The following is a 24,452-nucleotide window of genomic DNA, read 5'->3' as shown; positions in this document are numbered from 1 at the left end:
CTGCTTTCACCCACCACCCACAGGTCTTCTCCCAAGAAGCTGCTCTCACACCAGCTTCTCTCTCTCTCTCAACCACAGAGGACTGTGCAGCAAAGGCACTTTAGTGAACTCTGCCACCTCTGTTCTTCTTGCCTTAAGAGGGAACTGGAAGCAATGTCAAACATGCAGTAATTCCATAAAAAATTACAAACTACATGCCTTGATGCTTGATGGCCTGCTCAGAGGTGGCGGAGAGATGAGGAGGAGGAGTGGGGAGGATGAGAGGAGAGACAAACAAGGAAGAAGAAAAACTGTAAACCAGGAAGTGCTGGATGCCAAGCAGAAGCCACACACAGCCAACCACAAGGCCAGCACCACGCCCACCTCTTTTACCTAGAGTATTCCACACAACCTCCCAGTATCCACAGGAGAGCTCCACAACATCTATGTGCACATGGGGAGGGGGTATGTAAACACATCTGCATATAAATGTGTATATATGTACCTGAGTTTATATGTAAGCATGTATGTAAACGTGTGTGCATGCATATAAAATGGATTTTTATGTTTCACACAAATTGCTGTGAAAAGATCTCAGAAAGGACAGGTGATCTGTCCAAAGCCACAGAGCCTGTGAGCATGCTGGAGACAATATTGGAAGCCAGCATTCAGCCTCAAAACCCACTGTACCCAAATACCTTGACTTCACCCTTAGTGACGAAATGCCAGGGGGGTAATAGTTTTTATGCCACAAAGCCATGGCAGCACACCAAATTTCTGAAGCCTCATCTTGTGCTATCTGTGCCAGTAAACAATATGAAGTTAAAACACAACCACCCCTGGGGCCAGGTGTGCCTACTCTATGACTTGAGACAGCTCAGATCACTCTCAGGTGTTAGCCTCTTGAGTCAAGTTGAAATTTACAAAAATAAGCATTCATTCATTGTTACATGATCTTCCACCAGAGAACTAAACCAATACTGCCACTGTGAATACCGACAGCACCTCAAATTAACACATCACTTTTTTTAATAAAAGTGATTCACAGACACTATGAGTGCTTTACGACAAATAACACAATAACATGACAACAGTCCTCACTAGCATTCTCTGTGTTCTTAAATGTGCCCAATACTCCTAGTACAATCATCTAATTTAATCTGTTATCTAATTTAATCTCCCAACAACGTTCAGTGGCAGCTATTATCATCATCCCCATTGCTGGTAACTCTTCAAAATGTCATTTCAGAAATCCTTGCTTTATTTCTATTCTGTAGATCTTTCTTCTGGGGACGTTTCTCAGACGCTGACAAATTTGCACAGAAAGCAATTTGTTCATTCTAATCATTTTTTTCAAAATATTAGTGACTCCCGGCTGTGAAAGCAGTCTCGTGGTGCCTTCCGTGAAGGAGGAGCTGGGAGGGGAAGGCCCTCTCTGCTTTCAGAACTGGACGTCCACATGTGGATGGCCTGCAGCGGGGACACCTCCATATGCATCAATCTGAGAAAGCAATCAGCACCCAGGGGAGACAGGGCTGCCACTCGGGCGTGCTACTTACCAGCTCTGTGTGAACTTTAAGATGTGCCTGTAGCTTATATTTATCTGGAGTCGAGTAGTCACAGCCGTCAGTGGGACACTTCAGCAAGATGTTACTGTGTTTCTGAATTACATGGCGTTTAAGGCAGTTTTTGGTGATGGAAGAATAATGACACTGGGAGCAATAATACAGATGTTCCCGGGTGTGGGTGCGGACATGCATGTCAAAATGCACTTGGTACCAAAAAAGTTTGCCTAAAAAAATATTTTCACATGAGAACAAGGAAGTTTCTTTTATACTGAATTTGAATTTTTTAAAAATTATTATTATTTTTTAATACTAGATCTCTCTCTTGCGTGCTTGTCCAGGTCACCCTTCATGCTTTCCACCACAATTCTGTCTGTAAATTACTTTTCAACAGTGGCAGATTGCACATATTAAGGTTCTATCACCTTGTGCATGTTGTCAGGGATGGGGAAGGGAAAGAAATGTTCCTTGAGGACCAAACTCTATGCTGTACATGCACAACCGGAGGAGTCTCTAAACCAACCCCACTGGCAGTCCCAGGACACTGGGTGTGGAGTTGGGCTCCCCACTCCCTGCATCCCAACTCCCAGGAGACCCAGGAGTCGTGCTTTCACTGTGCACTGGAAGGGTGCCATTCAGGGCCTCTCTACCAAGAGTTGCAGCCGTTTTCATACCCTCTCTCTGCTCACCTAGAAGTGGCCACAACTCACAGCTCAACTTGACACCTGTCACATACCAGAAGAAAGATTCTTCTTAGGCAGAGTGCTGACAGAGGCTGTGTGTAACCCTCAGCATGTGCACGTGACCAAACCAGCACGGTCAACTGTGCAGTCATCTTGGCTGCCTCCAAAGATGCCAACTGCTACCTGCAACACAGGGTCACCTGTTCCTATCTACCATGGAGGAGGGTGGCTCATTTAAGAGTTGTTCTTTGCAAAGAGACATGAGCTCAAGTAGAGCCCGAGGTAACAGAATCCTGGGCATGGACAGGGCTGCTGGGAAAGAGAGCTTTACTTGGCACACTCCCGGTGCGGCCTTTCCTTACCACAGTATTCACACTCCAGGTCTCCATAAACCTTCCGGATCCTCTCACACAAGCCAGTGTTCATTTGCTTCTTCTGCAAACTGTCCAACACCTTCATGAATGCAGTGCTGCCAGGCCGGTGCTCAGAGGCAGGTTTGCAAGAGTCAGGACAACACATGATGTCCCGACTATCGGCCGCCTGAGGAAGGAGGTCTGCAGCCTCAGCAGGGTTTGACCTGAGACATCTGCTAGGATCTGGTTCACTGGCTGGAAGTACAGCTGCCTTCTGGCCCTCGCTTGGTGGGCTCTCAGCACTCTCGGTCTCCTGAGTGGGTCCTACATTTTTGGCCTTGGGCAGCAATAGTGTGATTTCTTGCCCCTGAGTCTGGGCTGAGCCTCCATGCTGGGGATCCAGGGTTGTCTCAGCAGCAGCAGCAGCAGCCTCAGTAGAGGAGGCATCATTTTTCAACAAAAAATCATCTGAAACCACAGCTAGAGAATGCAAATCTGATGTGACCACCGTGGTTTCCAGTTCACAGGGAGACAGGGCAGTACTTTCCACCTGAGTGGGGGCCAAGGGCACAGGCATTTGAACAGGAACTTCCAGTTCCTTTTGCCCCTCATCCTGCTGAGCAGCCTCAGGACAGGTCTCCTCCTTGAGCACATCCATCCCCTGGCACACACACTCCTCCTCCACGAGCTGCAGCTGGTCTGCCAAGGCTTCCTGTTGGATGTCTCCCCCGGGTTCCAGGAGGCAGAAACTCTGGTTGATGGAGCTGGTGAAAACCAAGGCTTCCTGGGCTGGCCCGTGCACCTCTTTGATGTGGGAGCGCAGCCTGATCGAGCTGACGAACTTCTTGAGGCAGATGGCACAGACGTACACAAAGGGGTGCTTCCTGACATGCAGCTCCAGAGCCTGGTACTTGGTGGCCCCATGGCCACAAAGCTCACAAGCAAAGGGCCACTTGTCACCATGGACCAGCATGTGGCGATCACGGTCCAGCTCGTTCTTGAATTTGCGCTCACAGATGTGGCAATCATACAGCAGCTGCCGCTTGCCTTCCCTGGTCATCAGGCGGAGCTCGTCCAAGGCCTCCTTGACCTTCTTGTCCTGTGGATCATGTGTGTCCCGGATGTGCTTGATGAGGTTCTTGACATCGGAGTACTTCTTCTTGCAGAAACGGCAGTGCTGCTTGATCTTCTTGTGCACCCGCTCGATGTGCACCTTGAGGTGGCCCTTGCTGAGGCAAGTGAAAGAGCAGTAATCACAAGCAAACTTCTCCCCGGTGTGCTTGCGCAGGTGCACGTTGAGGTTGGCCTTGATGGCACTGGCATAGCTGCACTGGGGGCACTTGTATGGCTTCTCATTGGTGTGGATCCTCAGGTGGGCCTGTAATGAGTGCTTGAACTTGAAGACCTTGTTGCAGTACTCACAAGTGAAGATTTTCAGCTGGGTGGGACCTAGCCTAGAGACAGAAGACAGCACAGTTACTTTCCTCAGTAAGCAAACACCAAATGCTTAGTAGTGAACTCAGTGAGGTGGAGGACGTATGAAAGCATCATTCACTCAACAAATAGCACTGGAAGAACAGCTGGCCAGTCACAGACCAGATGGAAGAGCAGGTCCTGGTCCTGTAGGAGCTCAGTCTAGGGAAAGAGAAGATAGGCCACACAACACTGTGGACAGGGTGGCAAGTACTGAGAGGTATATGTGCAGGGTAAAAGGAGAGAGACCTCTAATTTGGACGAAGGAGCTGGGAAAAACTTGCTGAAAGAAAAGTCTTAAAAAATAAGAAAGAAGGCAGAGGGATATGAGATGTGTCACTCACGACAGCAATCATGTGTGTTCAAGAGCTGATCTATTCACATTCTGGGATTTTTTAACAGAACCAGTCTTACTGGGATAAATTCAGTCTCCATGAGACTAAATACAACTAGTTTGTTCAGCTGGTTTTGTTGTTGTTTGGGGACAGGAGGGTCTGTTTGTTTGTTTTGGGTACTAGGGATTGAACTAGGGTACTTTACCACTGAATCACAGCCCCAGCCCTTTTTACTTTTTTATTTTGAGAAGAGTCTTGATAAATTGCTTAGGGCCTCAATAAGTCGCTGAGGCTAGTCTCAACCTTGCCATCCTCCTGCCTCAGCTTCCTGAGTCACTAGGATTATAGGCCTGTGCCCCCACGCTCACTTGTTCTGCTGTTTTGATAAACCCAGAACTGCCTGTTCATTCCACTATCTGTTGGGATGACCTCATTCCCATTTTGCAAGTTTCTGTGTAAGGGCCACTCATTAGGGAAAGACACCAGGCCTTTTTCCAGGTCTTTGCTTCTTCCAAGAGAAGAAGAATTTGGAACAAGTCCTAGAATTCTCTAGCTGAGCTCCCACCTCTCCCTCTCTGGAGGAGGGGCCTGGCTGTGCAGACAGCAGGTGCTCAGCCTGGGCGGCATCTGCACACAGGGCCAGCAGTGGCTTGGCCTCATACTGCAGCACAGCTAGAAAGATCAGTCCCCATGGCGGTCACGGGCAGAGCTGACATCAGACTCTGTCCTTCTCCTCCATCATGGCTGGTTTAGACCTCAGATGGGAAAACACACTGTCATTTATTAAACTCATATACATTGAAACAAATGACTGCCAGTGATTAACACCTGCCAATGTGTGATAGACACTGTCAGATTTTGCATGTGGTAGAAAATAAAAGCATGGTGTGCCTCGTAGAGCCTGTACCCTTCAATGTGGCAACACAAACGCTAAACAAGATAGAGCAGCAGCTAATGATTATTGAGGACCTCTAACATGGCCAACTGTCTCCAACTATTCCATCCTACCTATCATGCCCATTTTACAGATAAGGAAAGTGAGCGTTTGCCCAACATTTTAAAACTGGTAAGCAATCTGAACACAGGCAGACTACCTGCTTCTAGAGCCTGCCCACTCATCTTCTCCCTCTGCTCTCTGAAATGACTGATGCAGAGCAGCATCCCCAGGGATCCTGCACACAGAGAAGGCTCCTGTATGAGTTTCACTGCTGTCGAAATGGTAGATACTTGTTTCAGCACATGACAGTCACCAAAAGTATTTCAGTAGCACTAGAGACAGGAACAGGCAGAGGAGACCGAAGAAGCAGGTAGGACTTCCTCTGTAGCTGTCACTGCTCCTCCCAGATTTATGTGTGATAAATCCAGAACTGCCTGTTCATTCCACTAACTGTTGGGATGACCTCATTCCCATTTTGCAAGTTTCTGTGTAAGGGCCACTCTGAGGTGGCAGGGCCAGCCTGAGAAGACCTGTTCTCCTGACACTAAGGCGAACCCTTCAAGGTAACAACAACTCAGATGAGCATTTTAAAGTCATCTCATTGGCTTCCATAAATCATCCAGTGAGTCAAGAAGGACCTGTGACACAACAGTAATCATGAGAGCCATTGATCAGATAGCATCAGCTCTACCTACTACAACTGTAAAGTCTGCATTTGTGAAACTATCCACACAACCAGGTCTGATCAATACAGTATACCTCATCTCTGAATCAACACCATTTAAATGGACTGTAGTCCATAAATACCAGTGGGTACAACTCAATGATGTAATTTAAATATTCAAATTTGAAAGTTCCTAGTATGCCTGCATCCTAGACCCAGGGCATATTTAAGCAAAGTAATTTGGACCTTTCCCAAATGACAAAGATATCCAGAAGGTGATACATTGTATTGGTATGAAGAATAGCAAAGAAAAAAAATCCCTGTAATGTTAATTAAATAAACAAATCACAGCATTTCCTCCTCTAATACAAGATCAAAATGGTCTTAAGAGAATCTTCTGAGCTTCTGTATTATTAGACAAGTACCTAGCAAAGCCCTATGTGCCCTGTTCCTGGCAGAGAAGATGCAGGGCAACTGGCCTTTGACTCTGATCACAAACCACTATGACTGTGAGCAGATGCACAGGGATGCAGAGTCCACATAATTTCTACTGGATTAATTTACTCCAATGTTGCCTATTCAGTGAGAGAGCTAATGTCACCCTGCATTTAGAAAGAAACTTTAAAAGTTCATATACCTTAGCCCAGTTGATCCACCTCTGGGAATCTCTCTGAAAGAAAGCATTTCAGATGAAGTTGCTCGTTGTCCATTTTCCACAGTCTTTAAGAACAGAAAGCTGCTTGAAGGCATCAACATACAGAACTACTTTCATTGCACATTCTTTTTTTCACTCATTCATTCATTCAGAAAAGGGTAACAGGCACTAGAGATACAAAAGGGAACGAAGGCAAACCCATCCCTGCTCTCGGGAGCTCACCCTGCTGATTTCCAGTCACAGTCGGACCATCAGCAGCAGGGATCTTCCCTGCTGGAAGAAAAATGCAGGATGCTTCCAGCACCTTGTTCAGGCAGATGACCTGATCTGAGGGACTGGGAAGGCCTCCCCGCAGACGGCACGTCTGAGCAGACAGCCAAAGAACGAACAGCAGCTAACTAAGCCAGGGTGCGGGGATGCATCAGGGAAGGGCAACAGGTACCACAGGGGAGATCAGAGAGTGAAAACGGTCAGCTGGCTGGAGCAGGCGGCCGAAGCTCACGTTCCTTCAGGAGGAGACGGTGGGGAAGGAGACTCTGAGGTGGCAGGGCCAGCCTGAGAAGACCTGTTCTCCTGACACCAAGGCGAACCCTTCAAGGTAACAACAAATCAGATGAGCATTTTAAAGTCATCTCATTGGCTTCCATGTCCAGAGCTGAGCAGACTGTCCTACATCCTTAATAAGTCATAGCATATAGCTGAGAAGCAAGACGTGTGGGAATGATCTGAGTTATAATGAAAATGTAACATGACTAAGTTTCAAATACAAAATACAAAATCACACATAAAACACAAACTCAATTTTATAAAATGAATATACTGAAAAGGGCCATAGGGAATACATCAAAAATATGAACTGTCTTTGGGTAGTGACAAATTACTTTTTCCTTAGTTTTCTGGACTTAGGAAATTTTCTATAAAAATCTGTATCATACCTAAAGAAAAAAAATGATATAACCTAAACTTCTTAAACTATATTTTACAGAGCAGAGACCTCATGAAAAAAAAAAAGCTGCCTTTCTTAACTATTTTATAATTTGCACAATGAATATTAACAACACACATAACAGGATGTGGCCTAAATCTATCGATGGAATTTTGAATACATTCTCCTGTTACTAGGGTGTCATTCAGCTGAAGCCCTCCTAACAGACCTTGAAATACTGTGATGATAATTGGTTAAGCAAATCCCCCTGAGACAGAGAACAATCATGAGATTAATTCAATTACAGATTCGTCAAGGGAATGAGTCTTCTTACGACTCCATCAAAGACTTCAGTTGTTCACATTTACAACAACAGTGAACTCAGGCTACAAATTATGGAGCTCACCACATGATGTGACAGTGTAATGGTGAGACGTGTGTCAGGCACCACGTGATGTGACAGTGTAATGGTGTGATGTGTGTCAGGCATCACACTCACATCTCATCATTTATTCTCACCCTGAACTAAGATTCTACCAGACAACTTAGGCCAGGGTGACAGACGATCAAAAGTAAATGATTGTGTCAAGCTGCACAGAGCACAAAGTTCACAGCATGGGGACTGAGTCAGACTCTGTCACATGCCAGCACCTAGCATTTAACAGACACATGGCTTGCTGAGTTGAACTCAGGGTGAAGAGTCTAGAGCCACCATAGGGTTGTCCGGTCTTTGGGCTTGAGTTCTACCCAAGAAGCTTTTACTTTGCCTCTTCTAGAAACAGGGAAACACTGGAAACTGGCATCTCTTTGCCTTTAATTGTATGTGGGAAAATGTTTTCAGAACTCTGGTGGTCACTTTGCTGATGGACTTCTGCAAGGACATATCACAGCTGAGACAACCCCCCAGGAGGAGGGCATAGGAACATACTCCTTCACACAGGGGCAGATTGACTGCTCCGTGCACTGGGAGCATAGTGTCTAATGGTGGTTCATGTTTGAAGGATTAATACCCTACCATGCATCAATTTCACTTCTATCAATTTATCCCACAAGAAGCCTAGAATTATGGGAAGATGAGGGTTCAGAATGTTAATCACTACATTGTCCATCATAGCAAATACTGGCTATTTAAATGACAAGAGGCCCACATGATAGCAAACACAAATTTTTGTAGTGCTGGGGATCAAACCCAGGGCCCTGCAAATGCCAGGCAGGAACTCCACCACTGAGCTATATCTCCAGCTCTTAATATTTTTTAAAATGAAAGGTTTTCATGGTGCAGTATGTTCTTTTAGAAGTTGAAAATAATACAGTTGGTATTTCATGTTTAAAAACATAATAAAATTAAAGCAATGTGTGTTGATATATCATGATAAAATTATGGACATATGAACCAAACTACCAAGTCATTAAATCTGGAAAAGGGAACTATGGTTTACATGAATTCACATTATATGGGATGTCTGAACCATTTACAACATGCTTGTAGTACTTCTGAAAGAGGGGAATGAAAACTGTTTACCATACGTAGAACAGAGAAGACAGGCTATGTTTATACCTTTCCTAATAAAGGTTAAACACATTTGCTTGAAGTGAAATGCTCCACCTTCATTAAGCCAATTGGTGCTCAGTTCCAAAAGCAAGCTGCTCTGCCTTGCATTTCAGAGGCAGTATATACTAGGAGCTGTGAGGGAGGGTGAATTCTTTCCTCACGTCAAGAAGGCAACATCCTTCACAAATAAGCTTGTAAACAGACAGCAGACGACAAACATACTGACCCTCCTAGTGCTCTGTGGAGGTCACTTATGCTTACCCTCCAGTTGGGGTCACAGATCAGTACACTTACCTGCTTGACTTCATGGGTTGCTCATAGGGGGTCTGCTGAATGGCGTATTCCTGGTACCCTCTCCGAGGCACCAGATCTGCCGCAGTGGTATCGGGATTTGCTGCTCCTGTTTCCGGAGGCCCCGCCTCCACTGGAATGATCTTGGTAGCACCTGAGGTAGAGGCACAATACACTGCTGACTGGGAGGCACTAGAAAAGGCTGACCCATCCCAGCAGAGGCAGTGCTGCTGGAAGGCTACCTCCTTACTGCAGGAGTCCTGTGCAACACACTAGCTGTTCTCCAGCTGACACATTTAACTTGCATGTGTGCAAGTGTGTGTATGTGTGTGTGAGGGAAGAAGGGGCAAGTTTTCTAATCCATCTAAATGTCCTCATGATGGACATCTCTACTTACAATCATATACACGTTATGTGCAAAGTTTATTCAGAGCCACACATGTTGAGCTTTAAGCACAGGCTGCAGGAGATAGCATGGAAGGACAAAAGAGACTACAAACAGGAATTTACACCCTCTGGGGCCAGTCCCAAATACGACATTACCTTAACATCTCTGGAATTCTCCTTCCATGCCATCATTATGATATGAAAAGTTCAGAATGAAAAATCTCTAAGGTCACCTTTGCTTCTGCAATTTTATAATGTGAAATGATCAAAGACCACTCTTATAGCAGTGAACCCTCACACGTGTATACACATACCAAGTGTGTGTGTGCATGGACCTGTGTGTCAGGGGGATGGGAGGTGTCAACTGCTGTTAAGAAAAGTTTCTAATATTATTTGATATTGTTTCTGGAATATCAAAAAGAACTAATTACACTTTCACCTTACTGTCAAAATCTCAAAATATTGCCACCAAATTTTGAGAAAAATTGTGGAAACTTTCTCTAGCAACCACTGGAAATAGAAAACCCTCCTATAATAATAGAACAGAACAGAATAATCATTCAGAACAGAATAATACTGTTCTGAAGTGAAATTGGGCAAAGTGACTTTCCAGAAAGTTCTAGGCACCTAATTTTACATTGTATATTCTGTACTGATTGCCTGACTCTGCAGTGAAATATTTATTCAGAGTTTTCACTTAAAATTGTGAGTTACTATTAGCATTGAAAATATACTTTAAAAAAGCAAAAGAAAATAGATACTTAAAAGGCAGTAGCTGTTTTTAAAGTCCTAAACTTGATCTTGTAAATTTTTTGACAGCTACCATTCCAAATAAATAGGAAAAAAATAAAAATATTATCATGCTTTGAAATCTACTATTATAAGCCCCTATTTGTCTAAAATGTCACATCCTAGAAGAGACTTTTAAAAATAGCATGGTATATCCACCAGTTATTTCATGTAAAAAGGAATTAGAAATGGAAATTTCTAGTAATACACAATATTTGGAGAACCCACTAAAAATACAAATAGTTAAGCAGAGTTCCCAGGGTCAGGGGAGCAGCAGCGTCTGTCTAGGCTGGCTTCCCAGGAAGAGGCAGGTGCTGGTAGCAAGGGAGGGGACCTCCAGTGGAGGCTCTGGGGCACACAAGCCAGTGCTCCTGGAGAGGCCAATCCAGAGACACTGTGGCAGGCAGACGCTCTGTGGGCAGCAGCCTTTGCTACTCCACACATTACCCACACAGTCCTGGGGAGGAAGTAAGTCTGTCATTTTCCCAAATTCATGGGTGACTAAATGACAGCCCCATCGGCAAATGAACCACCCAAGACCACAGTTCTGGTTTGAGCCTGAACTCCCAATAAGACTACCCTGCCAGGCTGCTCCGGGTCAGTCCTGCTGAAAGCCCATTTTGCCATTCCCACCCATCATGGGCACCTGGAATGGCTTCGTGAGCAGTTAGAACCACACTGATGATGGGTTTCTTGGCTCCAGAAAGCTGTCCCGCCTCCTTTCCTGAGATCTTCTGGACCTTCTCTGTTTTCTGCGCCCGAGGTCTTTTCGGGCCCTTTTCTCGATCATCGTCTTTATACTTCTTTTCTAGTTCAATATCCGACTCATTACCTAGGGAGAAAATGCCAAGATATATAAACTAGCCTTCCAAATTAGTGACAGAGTCACTCCTGGGGTGACGACAGTAAAGGAGATGGGACCTCCCTGCCTCTCCTTGGCCCACAGAGCCATGCAGGCCACTGTGTCACCCAAGGCACCATCTCTTGGCTTGTTATCCCTTCAGTGCAATGCAGTTCACTGCACCCAGCCCAGGACACCTGCAGGCACAGGAATGCACTGACAGGTGAAGCTGACTTCAGATTTAATAACAAACAACACTGCACTGAACACTCACAGTCTGAGAAAGAAGCCACTCTCTTACTGGCTTATCTGCCCAATGACTCTGCATGCAGCCTGGTGGGTGTAAACGGTGATGCAGGCGGACCCTGCCCTGGCAGCCCCTGTGGCCCAACAGGAGAGACACGCATGCAAAAGGTGCAGTCAAGAGCAGTCTGCTCTGCACTGAATGGAACAGAAGGGTACAGAAAGGAAGAATCTATCTGCGAAGTCAGAAAGGCATTAGAGAAACATCCCTCAGCTATGCATAAAAGTCAAGTTTAGTGACGGGCAGTTGGGAGTATAGCGGTCAGAGCCCAGAGCCAAGGAGAGTGGTGTCAAAGGAGTCAGTGTGGTAGGAAATGGGGGTGCCCCAGGATGAGAAAGGAAAGACAAGGAGCATTCCTGAGCTCTGACTCATGAGGAAGGAGGGCATTAAAAAAAAAAAAATCTGGTAAAGGGAGTAAGTCCAAGTCTTGGAGGCTTGACTGCCCAGGAGAAATCTAGGATCTTCCTTTGGTGCTTGCCAGGGGGTGAACCTCCAATGATCACGGAGCCCAGTCACACAGCTGAGTGAGAGAAGCTGTGAAGTGGCTTGAATGACAGAGCACAGGCCTGGCTCCTGTTCCCAGGGGCCCCTGTTCAGATGGTGACTCACATCTTCTGAAGGTTCAAAGGGAGAAATCTAATTATCCAAGGCTGACCCTAATCTAGAATTCCTTAAAGCAATTAGGAGCCAAACAAAACATGTCTCTAGTTCCCACACAATGGCAGACTCCCAGGTGCACCTCTTGGAAGGCAATGGTGAGCCACCAAAGCAGACCAAGCCAGAGAACAGGCAGACTAAACCACGCTCTGAGTGTGCATCAGTGCTGTGGAGGGTGCGCTGGATGAGCTCAAACAGCACTCAAACACACAGAACGAGTCCATCGCCACTGGCAGCAACCTTCACAGAGGAACACGGTATCCTCCAGAGGGGCAAGGAAAGCTTCTCTGCTAAATCTGAGGAGCACAGAGTCCTCTCTGAATGCTGTGAGAGCATGCTACTTGAGCTCCCTGCGAGAGAAGGAAATACAGGAAGGACGGGTGGGGAGCTCTCTTAGAATGAAAGTCATAGAATCTATAATGAGCTGCCTTGGGTCCCTGTTTCAGAGTGCATGCCACTCCACATAAGTCTTTTTCAGAGTGCATTTGGGGTGAATGGGTAGGCACAGGACAGGCAATAAGACAGGCAGGCACAAGGAGCGCGTTTGGAAAGTGATGGAATGTGGGGTTATCAGGGAGGTGCAACCAGAGCCAGGAGCAATAAGAAGCCAGGTGAGTGGGAAAAGTCAAGGGAAGCAGGCAAAGGCAAAGTGGCAGTCTGTTCCCTGGAAGCTGAGGCAGCCTCAGCAATCCAACACCTAGACCGCAAAGGCAGCCTGGAGAAGGATGGACTGACTCCGGGAAGGAGAGTCCATCACGACGAGGCCAGAGAAAAACTTGGCTAAGGAGCTTAATGATAAGAACCCACATTCTCAGTTTCTGTTCTACAACTGAAGGTTGGAGTGCTTGGCCTAGAGTCCAGGCACTTGGATCATCTCTAGAGCCATAAAACAGTGTTAGGGAAGTTTCAAATTGACTGGAAAAGGCCCTTAACCATATAATTAGAATCAACAATCAATATGTTAATATCAAACTGAAGAGAAAAATGAGTAGCTGAGTTCGTGACTCAGACAGAACTGCACACCTCACTCCAAGGCCAAATCAAGGACCAATGTCCATCCTTGAAGGATACAGGACACCTATGGGGGTGCACAGGCAGAGGTGGAGCTGGAGGTCTCCACAGCTGCTGTTGGGGCTCACGTTCTGACAGGCTTGGTGGCATCATGCCCACAGCAGTGTGGGCTTTATTTTATTTTATTTTTATTTTTAGTGGCTATAACAAAAACATTTCCAAAGGTCTACAAATTGTCTGAGTCATAGAAGTCTTTTTTGTAGTCTGCATATTGGGTGATACACATGCATAAATAACTAAAGCAGAATATGCTGGTTGTTATAAAAAGGTAGAAACAACATCTTATAGAATTTTTGCCCTTAAAATGATGCTTCACTGTATAATAGAATTTGCCATGGGATACAATTCAATATGTGGGAGATATGCCAGGAACAGATATGGTCCCATAAAAAGTACCTGAGAATTAGAGCTCACCAAAGCATAAGCCAGTTGATGGCATGAATCAAAAACCAAACAAGCAAACACACACTATAGCTGGGGGTTAGTAGGAGGCAGAGTTGTAGGAGGTGGGGGTTAGTAGGAGGTGGGGGTTAGTAGGAGGTGGGGGTTAGTAGGAGGTAGGGGGTAGGAGGAGGTGGGGATTAGTAGGAGGTGGGGGTTAATACAAGGTGGGGGTTGGTAGGAGGAGGTGGGGGTTAGTAGGAGGTGGGGTTAGTAGGAGTGGGGGTTTGTAGGAGATGGGGGTTAGTATGAGGTGGGGGTTAGTAGGAGGTGGGGGTTAGTAGGAGGTGGGGGTTAGTAGGAGGTGGGGGTAGTGGGAGGTGGGGGATAGTGGGAGGGGGGGTTAGTTAGAGGCAGGGGGCTAGTAGGAGGCGGGGGGGTTAGTAGGAGGCGGGGGGTAGTAGGAGATGGGGGGTAGTAGGAGGCGGGGGGGGTTAGTTAGAGGCAGGGGGCTAGTAGGAGGCGGGGGGGGGGTTAGTAGGAGGTGGGGGTTAGTTAGAGGCAGGGGGCTAGTAGGAGGCGGGGGGTTAGTAGGAGGTGGGGGTTAGTAGGAGGTGGGGTAGTAGGAGGTGGCTAAAGAGCTCCCATGCTCTGCAGGGAGGGAGGGGACCACTCTGCTCTAGGCGGCAGGCATTGTGAGCACACTGCAGAGCTGGTGATGAACATGGGGGGGGAGGGGGGGGCAAGGTTTGGAAGCCTTGTCACATTAAAATCCAGTGTGGGGAAAGCCCTGAGTTGTGAACAAGGCAGGACTGGGCCAGAATCCGCCTGTCGGCTAACTCTTCAGCAGCTCCTGCTTGAACTTCCCTCTGGGAAAGTGGCTTCTGGGAAGTGCCAGTGCTGGTACCCACCCTACCCCTACCCACTTCCAGCTCCCACCCCTCTTGGAGGGCAAGAGCCCCTCCACAGAGCTAAGAAGCTGCTGCAGCTGTCCTACAGGACCTGGGCCCAGCCAGTGGTGTCCAGGAGAAGGGGGCCAGGGGCTCTGAGAGGGGCTCTGCCGCCTAGTAGGTGAGGAACTGCCATGGACATTGCCATGCCCCTGCCTAGAACTGCAGCAGGGGCCAGCCACCATGGCAGGGCAAGTGGAAGCCCGGGTCAGTGCCTTCAGGGTCACAAAGGAAAAGGGAGATCCTGAACTTAATGGCACAGCTGTGCTGGACCCAAGGCCCAGACTCCTTGTCACATAAGGAAGAGACTTGATTCTTAATTCGTTTTTAAATGATGCCTGCACTAGTAAGGTCTTGAGTAACACACTCAGAAACCACCTTATACCTCGACCCTAGAGTGAAACACTTTCTCCTCAAAAACCTGAACTGTCTCTTTCTCCTTAAACACCTTCAGTGGCTGCACTCCCTTCCTCATCAGGAGAAGGTGGTAGATAAAGCCCTCCAAGGTTTGCCATAAACCACCTATACCCTGCCCCTGCACAGATAAGGCCATGACTTCCAAGCACACACGCTCCCTCTGTGGGCTCCGACAATATGAACCACAAGTCAACCAAACCCCGCAAGCTGACTGCAGCTGCTGGATCTGCGCATGCACCCTGACCCACTGCAACGGCTGGGGGACAGTTGCTCCCCAAAGGCTCATGTGCCAGAGTCTTGCTGCCCAAAGCCAAAGTGATGATAGGGGGCAGGAAAAAGAAGGTGAAGGAGTAAGAAATGCAAGAGAGTAGGAAAAAAGCCTGGGAAAGACAGAGCAGGTGACAATCACGTGCCTTTCAATGCTACTGGACAGCCAACAGCCCCCTGCCTGGGCCTGTGGGCTCTCTGCACACTTCGGATCCTCCCTGACGCAGGAGCAGCCACAGTGAAGCCAGCAGCATCTCTCTGAACCACCACTGCAGTGACTGATGCTGGCAGAAACTGTGGCAGCATCCCCAGAGTCCAAACCCACAGCCCAGCAGCACCCTGTGAAAAACCCCTGGCTCCCTCTCTGCAATGCCCCAGTCCCCACACCCGCAAGCCCACGTCCTGAGACTACATCCAGATAAACTGCCTGCAGCCACAGTGGCTCCCGGGCGCACAAACCAAGATACCCCCAGGACTACCCAAAGTGCACAGATGGGAGCCCCACAGCCTCTGTGCTCCATGTCACCCGCTGTGGACCCACCAGCCCAGGCCAACCATGTTCTCGTCTCCAGAGCTTCAGAAGCCTCAGCACAGGATTTCTCATGGCTCTGGGCACACTGGGCCAGGAACCACACTGAGCAGCTAAGGTTCTTGGCGATGATCTTGGCAGATGGCTCCAGGACCAGGGCCCTATAGAGAAGAGCAGGTACACTCGCTGAGGTCAGTGCCCAGGGCATTAGGAAGCAACGAATAATTCAAGGTCAGACACCAACCATGTGGCTGGTGACAAGGACCAGCATGAAGACCTGGATGCTACCCAGAGACGCTGGCCACAAGTGCAAGGGCTCAGCACTTCTTTGTGAAAGTGCAAGAAACATGGAGGGAAGAAGAGAAGGGCATTTTAACAAGTCTTGTTGGTAAGTCTATGCTCATTTCCTTTTGGACACCAGAGTTCGCATTCCCACTTGACCTGGGTGCTCATGAACTTCCCGGCACCCTCACTTGACCCATCTCTGCACTATGCAAGGCTGACTTTTCCCCACCGACGCGCCTCCTGGACTCCTGCTGGAAGTCATGCTGGTGGGTGCTTCTGTGAGTGCATGGCATTTCTCACCCAGCTCACCTGTATCTTGGCCTTTCAAGAAGGTGCTGTTACTAAAAAATGACAAAAGCATGGCATTTGCAGGGAAACGGATGGCACTAGAGCAGGTTATGCTAAGTGAAGCTAGCCAATCCCTAAAAAACAAATGCCAAATGTCTTCTTTGATATAAGGAGAGCAACAAAGAACAGAACAGGGAGGAAAAGCATGAGAAGAAGATTAACATTAAACAAGGACGAGAGGTGGGAGGAAAAGGGAGAGAGAAGGGAAATTGCATGGAAATGGAAGGAGACCCCCATCGTTATACAAAATTACATACATACAAGAGGAAGTGAGGGGAAAGGGGAAAAAAAACAAGGGAGAGAAATGAATTACAGTAGATGGGGTAGAGAGAGAAGATGGGAGGGGAGGGGAGGGGGGATAGTAGAGGATAGGAAAGGTAGCAGAATACAACAGACACTAGTATGGCATTATGTAAAAACTTGGATGTGTAACCGATGTGATTCTGCAATCTGTATACGGGGTAAAAATGGGAGTTCATAATCCGCTTGAATCAAATGTATGAAACATGATATGTCAAGAGCTTTGTAATGTTTTGAACAACTAATAATTTTTAAAAAGCAAAAAAAAAAAAAAAGAAGGTGCTTTTAAATAGTTTCCTGCTTCCTCTGAGTTACTGATTTTTTAAATTTTCCTACTTTCCCCCCAGATAATGCCCACGTTCTCTTCAGCTTCCTTTCTTTTGCTTTCTCTAGAGGGAAAGAAAAAGCTTAACTGAAGGTCTGTTCACGTACCACAGCCCCAAACACTGCTGCTGAGCAGCTCATCGACCCCCAACCCACCTCCCTCTGACAGGGGTCCCAGGGCCACTGTGCTAAAGGCCCAGGTGAGCAAAACAAAAGCTGGCATTTGCTCTCTGGGCCCTCAGCCAAGGACAATTGCTCCCAGTGGCTTTACACAGTTGAACAGTCCCAGTGGAGCCTGCAGCCAAGGTCCACAGTGCACTTGCTTGCACCGCTGGCTCGAGGCACAGCAGATCACCATTCCAGCGCCAGCCTCCAGGGCCAAGCGTTTATAATCCATTACGCGTGCCCAGGGCACGCGGGCTCTTCCAGCTCTACAGAGCCACTTCTTGCTAAGTGGTGGTGATTCTTGGGAGAGGAAGAAAGCAAGAGCTATGCTCCAAGAATCAGGGCCATCTGCCTACACAAGACAGTCTGAACCCCCTAGCAACACACACATTGTGAAGAGTCACCCTGCTGGGATGGCAGGACATGGGGCAGTCAGAGAGCTCCCAGCAGAAATCTAGCTGCCCACTAATATCAAATGGGAATTATGGATAATTCATTTATCCTTGTTCCATAGAACGTCCGGTTGACCTCGAGCCTAGGCAGAGCACCTGAAGAGGAGCAGTGGCCAAGCTGAAGTCCCAAGAAAGACATCTTAGTGTGGAAAACAAAAAGATCAAGGGGGCTGCATGGAGGGGATCTGGGTCTATCCAAGTCTTCCAGATGCCTCTTTCAAAACAACTGCTTTCCAGATGTCCTGCTTCAGGGGCATGTGGGAATCACAAGGGCTATGCTTTGGATAAGGAGTATCTCCCGAAAGACCCTTGTGTTAAAGGCCTGGTCCTCAGCTTGGCACTGCTGGGAAGTGGTGGGACCTTCAGGATGTAGGGCCAGAGGAAGGAAGATAGGTCACTGGGGATGTGCCCTGGAAGGGGCTATTGGTCCCCCAGCCTTTCCCTATCTCTTTCTTACTTCCTGGTCACCATGAGGTGAGGAACTTTGCTCTACCACGCACTCCCAGCCAAGAAGTTCTGCCTCACCACAGGCCCTAAAACAACAGAGCCAAGCAACCATGAACTAAAACGTCTGATACCCTCTGAGGCCTCCAACCACAAAAAACCCTTCCATCTTGTAAGTTGATTATCTCAGGTATTTTGTCATAGTAATAGACTGTGACTCACACACACAAATCTACAGTAATATTCTGTTTTCAAACTGTAGCAAATATTTGAAAATATTTTCACTGAGCTCTAGAAAAGACTCTTATCCAAGAAAAAACAGAATGTATTTTAGAAAGATCAATAACTGAAATCTGTCTGAAATGCTTAAAAGCCAGAGTAGGTGACATCATAACCCTATAAATGCTTTCTGACCCTACCCTGGGGAGCCAGGTCACAGGGAAGGAGAGCCGTATCGATCCTCTCAGAAGATGTGGCTTTCACACAGAAATATCTAGTTGCAGTGTACACCTTTTGGTATTTCTCCTCTGACCAGCATCATCAAACAGAGATAAACCACTCTACCATAGCAATTCCTCACGCGGGGTACCAAGACGGTTTGCAAAGCACTTTCAGGCACAATTAGCACCTGAAACGCCACTAATCCACACACCTCCGCCCTTTCAGCCAGTCTTTTCAGTCTCACTTTTCTCTCCAACGCTCTTACCAATGTGGTCCTCCAGAAAGCAAGGCCCTAGCTACAGTCCCTGGTCCATCAAGCCTCCCTTCAAGCTGTGTCCTAGGAGGATCAAGCTGTGACTATCAATGCACCAGAATGGTGCCTTTCAAAGTCTTTATAAGAGCAGGACTTTTTCCAAGTGACCTCTTTGGGCAATTTCAACATAATCAAAGATAGAAGGACATGACTCCTTAGATGGTGAGTGGGGTCCCAGCCAGCTCCCCTGACAACCTCCCACGTCCTCCTTGGTGTACTTGCAGCACAAGCCACTGAACACCCCCAAAGAGCAAGAACCTAAAATCTACTGGATCAGGACACACGAGGTACTCTTCCAAATACCACTTCAAGTAAACGTCCCCATCTAGATAAGGCATGGTGGAGAAGCCAGATGTGGAGTCAAGGGCATCTAAGTGGAGACCTGGGCTCTGCCTTTCAGCTAAACGAACTTAGAACTCTCTCTGAACCATGATCGCATCTGCAGAATCAATCACTGTAAGGCTAACAAGAGAGAAGAGACGCAGAGCCCCTCACATGGTGAGACACACACAGTGGCCCTTGAGATGTGTATGCTACATGCAAAAGTCCCACTCAGGCCTGAGACTGGAGCTACACCAGGTTCCTGTGCATAGCTTCAGGTACCCATGGTTAACCACAATCCAAAAATCTCAGAAATCAATCAATTCATAGGTTGCAAATAACTTCTATTAGAGTATAATGTTCTAATTATTCTATTTTACTATTACTGTTAATTTCTTACTGTACTCACTTTATAAATTAAACTTTATCATAGGTATCTATTTACAGGAAAAAAACACAGTATATACAGGGTTTGGTCCTCTCCATGGGTCCAGGCATCAGCTGAGGGTGTTGGGGACGTCGCTCCCTCAGAGAAGGGGACAACTGGACCACTTGAGTTTCATTTATGGTCTTAATAAAGAGCAGCAGTGAAGTGCTGCCTCACCTGCCACCTAGCCTGCGGGAGTCACTCACAATCTCAGGACTGTGACTTTAATTTCTTGACATCTGTGCCATACTGCTCTTCACCCCTAGCACACTGACATCATTCTTTATATTTCACTTCCTTTGGAAACCCCACAGCACTTTTTAAAGTGATGACAGTGCACAATGGGCATGTGAACCTTGGAGGGGAAGCAGACGCTCTGGAGTGGGAACTGGAGACGCTCCCCAGTGCTGAACCTCCCCCCATGCCAGCAGCCCCCCTGGTGCCCACAAGTGCACACACATGCACATGCACACACTCTTGTCCCAAGCTCTGATCAAGGAAACCTCACCAAGAAGGAAACCCAGCTGGAACAAAATCCAAGTAAGTTCCTTTTACCACAAACGCTTCCTGTGCTTTGCCCTCCACCCCTCCTGTCCTAGGAGCCCCTTCAGCAGAGACCCTGCCTTGTTTCCCAATCCTGTGTGATCTGGGGGTGCATGTTTCACCCTGAACTCCCAGCACAGTTTGTCAGAGTCCCCTCTTGCAACCTGATAGTCAGACAAGATATGCTACACTGAGAATGGGCAGGTGAAGAGTTAAATGTAAATGCAATCACACGTTTGAAGAAATTAGTTCATATGCATTCATTTATAATTAACACTGCACTAATATTCTAAAGTACCTATTCTAAATTGCCCCAGAACTAATTAAATCTCAAAATGCCCCAGAGAGCAAAAATGTTATCAACCACATTAACAAAAGGCCCAGAACAGTTGTCAGAACAGCAGCCTGATGAGGGATTATATTCCGGGGCTCTGCCACCAATTTGCTCCACCCTGCTAAGACAGCAGTTTAAGAGCTTCTCAGACCCAGCAGCTCTGTTACCTGCTGAATATGCATCCTCTGCTTTCCCTCTTCCCCGGGGCTTTCTTACATCTTCCTGTCTCTCCTGTGATGAGAGAAGGACAGGTGAGCACTGCTTCCAGGGTACTGTTCCCACAGGGACTGACTGACACAAACCCAGGACAGGCATGCGGCCTTCACTGCACCTTGCCCCAGTCACTGCACATACAGCTGCAACAAACCACCCCACTCCTGACCTGTGCTCACATTCCCTCAGCTGCAGGTTTTTGCATGAAACTTCAGGCAGCAAATGCCTCTTGCACCCCCCTCTCCACCGCCTCCCCCACTGCCAAATCATCGATAGAGGAGTAGCTCATAGCCTGCAGCCCACAGCCCACAGCCCACAGCCCCCTCCTCCAGGGAACCTTCCAGGACATGCCCCTTCACCTGTGGCTCAGCCCACTACCACATTTCATCTATTTATATCCCGGCCTGCTCTCCAGATTCAGCTGCTCAAGGGAAGAAACTCCTCTTACTCAAGTTCAATCCCCAAAGTCTGGCTCAGAGCCCACAAGAGCATAAACTCAGGAGTAGGAGATGAGAATCTGCTGCTGCAGGGACCTCACATAGCCCACAGCTGTAGCCAACCTCCTCAACATCTGGGGAGCATGTCCTGCCTCAACGGCCATGGGGCCCAGGGCCGTCACTCCAGAGTATCTCAGACCTCAGGACTGCCACAGACAGCACTCCTTCAAAACATGGTCACAATGCACAACAGCCACCTGCTTCTCTCAGAACCATTCATTACATCCCTTGCATCAGGGATTGCATCACACCCACCAGGCCCAGGCCCTTCCACTCCAGGAGGTAGTAAGCAGCCCACTAAGCTTCAGACAGCAATACTGCCTCTAAGCACCAGACCACTGGCTTCCACCAGAGTCCCCAAGAGCACCAATCCCCAGGCTGGCCTCCATGATGCTGATCAAGAAAGTATTACTTTCAAAAGTCCTAGTATAAAGGACTTTGTGGGTGAATGTTCCCCACCCATAAAAGGTCCTGAGCCTGCCCTGCTACTAACAGCCCTGGATGCCAGCAGTTGACAGGGTGGGATACGTGGTACCAACTGACACACCTCATCAAAAGACTTAATTACCAATGGGACTGAAGCTGCTGTCTAGAGATGAGCAGGAAGTGACTGGCATGGGAGAGGGTTCCACTGTCCAAGGAGAAGGCACAGGTGATATGACAGGGCCCCACTGGTTCAGGGGGCTGCCAGGGTTCCAACATTGTTGAAGGAGTGCAGTTACTTGGAGCAGAAAGGACAAAGGGCACCCCAAACAAAAGAAATGATGTGCACAAGAGATGAGGAGAGCACAGGATACCTGCCACTCACAGGCCTCTGAAGGCCCCTGTCCCCCCAGGTGGGAAAGGTGGCAAGGGCTAAGAAGGAAGTCAGGTACAGAGTGGAGCAGGAGCCAGCTCTCAAGCGACCCAGTAGGCTTTCAAGGGGCTCAGACTCTCTTGAACAGTGATGGGCATTTTGGAAGGCCATCTTCGGGGTAAGAACAAGAATTCCTCTTTACCCTTCTTATTTCATCCTTTTGACACTTAGTCTTTTACATATGTTTTATAATATCTATAACATTTTAATATAGCAGTGTACCTAACTGAGCCGAAATGCCTCAGTTCACATTCCAGGCCCATCACTGACTACAATGTGGTACTAGACAGGATGTATGCCTTGGTTTCCTAATTGTAAAATGGGGACAAAAATAATAATTGCCTCATGGGAGTTTTATGAAGAAGAAATGAGTTGATATTTGTACAATTCTAGGAAAAATGGCAGGTCCACAGTAAGGACTCTGAATACTCATTACATTAAAAATATACAGCTTACTAGTAAATGAATGGATTTGACCAGAGATGTATCCCCCAACTATCTGCCAACCACTGCAGTGGAAGGGCAGAGCTGAACTCTAAGCAGAGTCCATTGGAAAGATTCTGGGGCCTGACCCACAGAGACAGGGGCTGGGATGGGGAGGGGAGGGGAGCTACTCAGCAGGAAGCCAGCCACTGTGATAAGGAAAGGGATGCAGCAGATGAGGGGGCTTCTGACTGAGGTATCTGGATGGTGGGGCCAGTCACCGAGATGGAACCGGGAAGAACACCTATTAGGAGCTGGACAGTGAGGTCAGTAGCAAAGTCCTGTGGGACACCTAGAGTGAAATATGGGCAAGGAAAACATTTGCAGGACACCAGAACCATGATAATGCCTAGAAACTGTGCGGCAGACACAATGAAGGCCACACCAAGCACTTCAGTTTCCTGTTGCCCTGGGAACATGGCAGGGCTGCACTTCCTGGTCCCAGAGTCAGGTGGGGCTGCATGACCCCTCCTGGCCAATAAGTTGCATAAACAGAAACAGCAGATATCACTCCTGGGCCAAAGTGAAACCACCCAAGGCTCTCCTTCTCCCCTGTATTGTGACCTGCCAAGTTCAAGGTGGTGACTGCTTCCTCGCTGGGTCACTGAGCAAGCAGAGCCCCCTGAGAACCTGAAATGGACATGCAGCACCCACAAGAAAGCAGGCATGGTAAGCATGGTGAGGTCATGTCCCTGTGACCTGGAGGAGCTCTGCTCTAGGGGTGCAGCCTGCCCCAGTCCCCACCACTAGCAGAATCAGGGATAGTGCTGAGACAGGCAGAAGAGGAGCAGCCGAGAGGCAGGAGCAGAGCTGGGGAAGAGGGTCACAGAGGGACCTTGAACTTTGCCAAGCCAAGTGTAGCTACAGAACTCCAAATTTCATTCCCTGAGTAGTACTGAGAAAAAACAAGGGCATACAGGTGGCCAAAAGAAACGGTGCCAATACACGTATTTCCACAGAGACAAGTGTAACGCTCAGGGACTGGTGCTGCACCATCTCCTCACCACAAATTTTCAAATGCAACTCAAACCCAATTTTCAGGTATTTACCAAGTCAGCTGTGTGACTAACAAACGCAGGCAGAGGCAGGGTCCTGAAACGCTGTGGAAACAGCCCCATGAAGAGCACAGGCGCACCTCAGGTGCAGCCATGAAATCCACGCCTGCTCCTCTAAGGAAGGGTTTGACAAGAGTAAAAGGAAATTTTTACAATTCTCTTTGCATAAAATGACCCCAGAAATAACAAGCTTAGAAAGGTTCAGAAGCCACTTTTATAAACTAGACATACTGATTTTCTGTAGGCTGCAAAATGTTTCTCAAAAACACCAGCTGTTCCACATAGCAGCGGGGGAAAAAGTCTAGTTTTCCAGTTTCTTTTACTATTCAAATGCAGAATGAAGTAAATGTGGAGTACATATCAAAAGTGTCATTTTAACTTGACAGGGTTCACAGTAGAGGAAAAAAAAATTTATTTCGTTTTCTTCTAATTGTTTTAACAAGCTATAGAGTCAGGGTCAATTGTTTGAAATATTATTGAACTGCTCTTTACAGAGCATATATTAAAAGAATCATGTGAGAATTTTCCAAATGGTAATACTGTTATATGGCAAACTCAAGAACATGGTGCAGTTGCATGGACCTCAGCCACACAGCAGCTGGGCATAAGGTCATTTCTACATATTTGAGAAGCTTTTACTGTGGCC

At 47.5% G+C, this 24,452-nt stretch overlaps 1 protein-coding gene across 7 annotated transcripts in view; it reads right to left on the bottom strand.

Annotated features, from left to right (window-relative positions):
* Zfat (zinc finger and AT-hook domain containing) overlaps window positions 1-24,452 on the bottom strand; it is a 180,581-nt gene that overhangs the window by 107,849 nt on the left and 48,280 nt on the right. For all 7 annotated transcript variants that reach the window (XM_046449067.2, XM_046449063.2, XM_046449065.2 and 4 more), the window contains 4 exons: window positions 11,235-11,420; window positions 9,416-9,566; window positions 2,590-4,034; window positions 1,539-1,771 (listed from right to left, as the gene is read on the bottom strand). In XM_046449067.2, coding sequence (XP_046305023.1) covers window positions 1,539-1,771; window positions 2,590-4,034; window positions 9,416-9,566; window positions 11,235-11,420 — 2,015 coding nt within the window. The remainder of the gene's footprint in view (window positions 1-1,538; window positions 1,772-2,589; window positions 4,035-9,415; window positions 9,567-11,234; window positions 11,421-24,452) is intronic.

Source organism: Marmota monax, unplaced genomic scaffold (genome assembly GCF_021218885.2).
Source record: "Marmota monax isolate L192 unplaced genomic scaffold, Marmota_monax_Labrador192_F-V1.1 WCK01_AAM20220418_F8-fsc00073, whole genome shotgun sequence".
NCBI classification, from domain to species: Eukaryota; Metazoa; Chordata; class Mammalia; order Rodentia; family Sciuridae; genus Marmota; species Marmota monax.
This window is presented reverse-complemented; position numbering and strand designations above follow the sequence as displayed.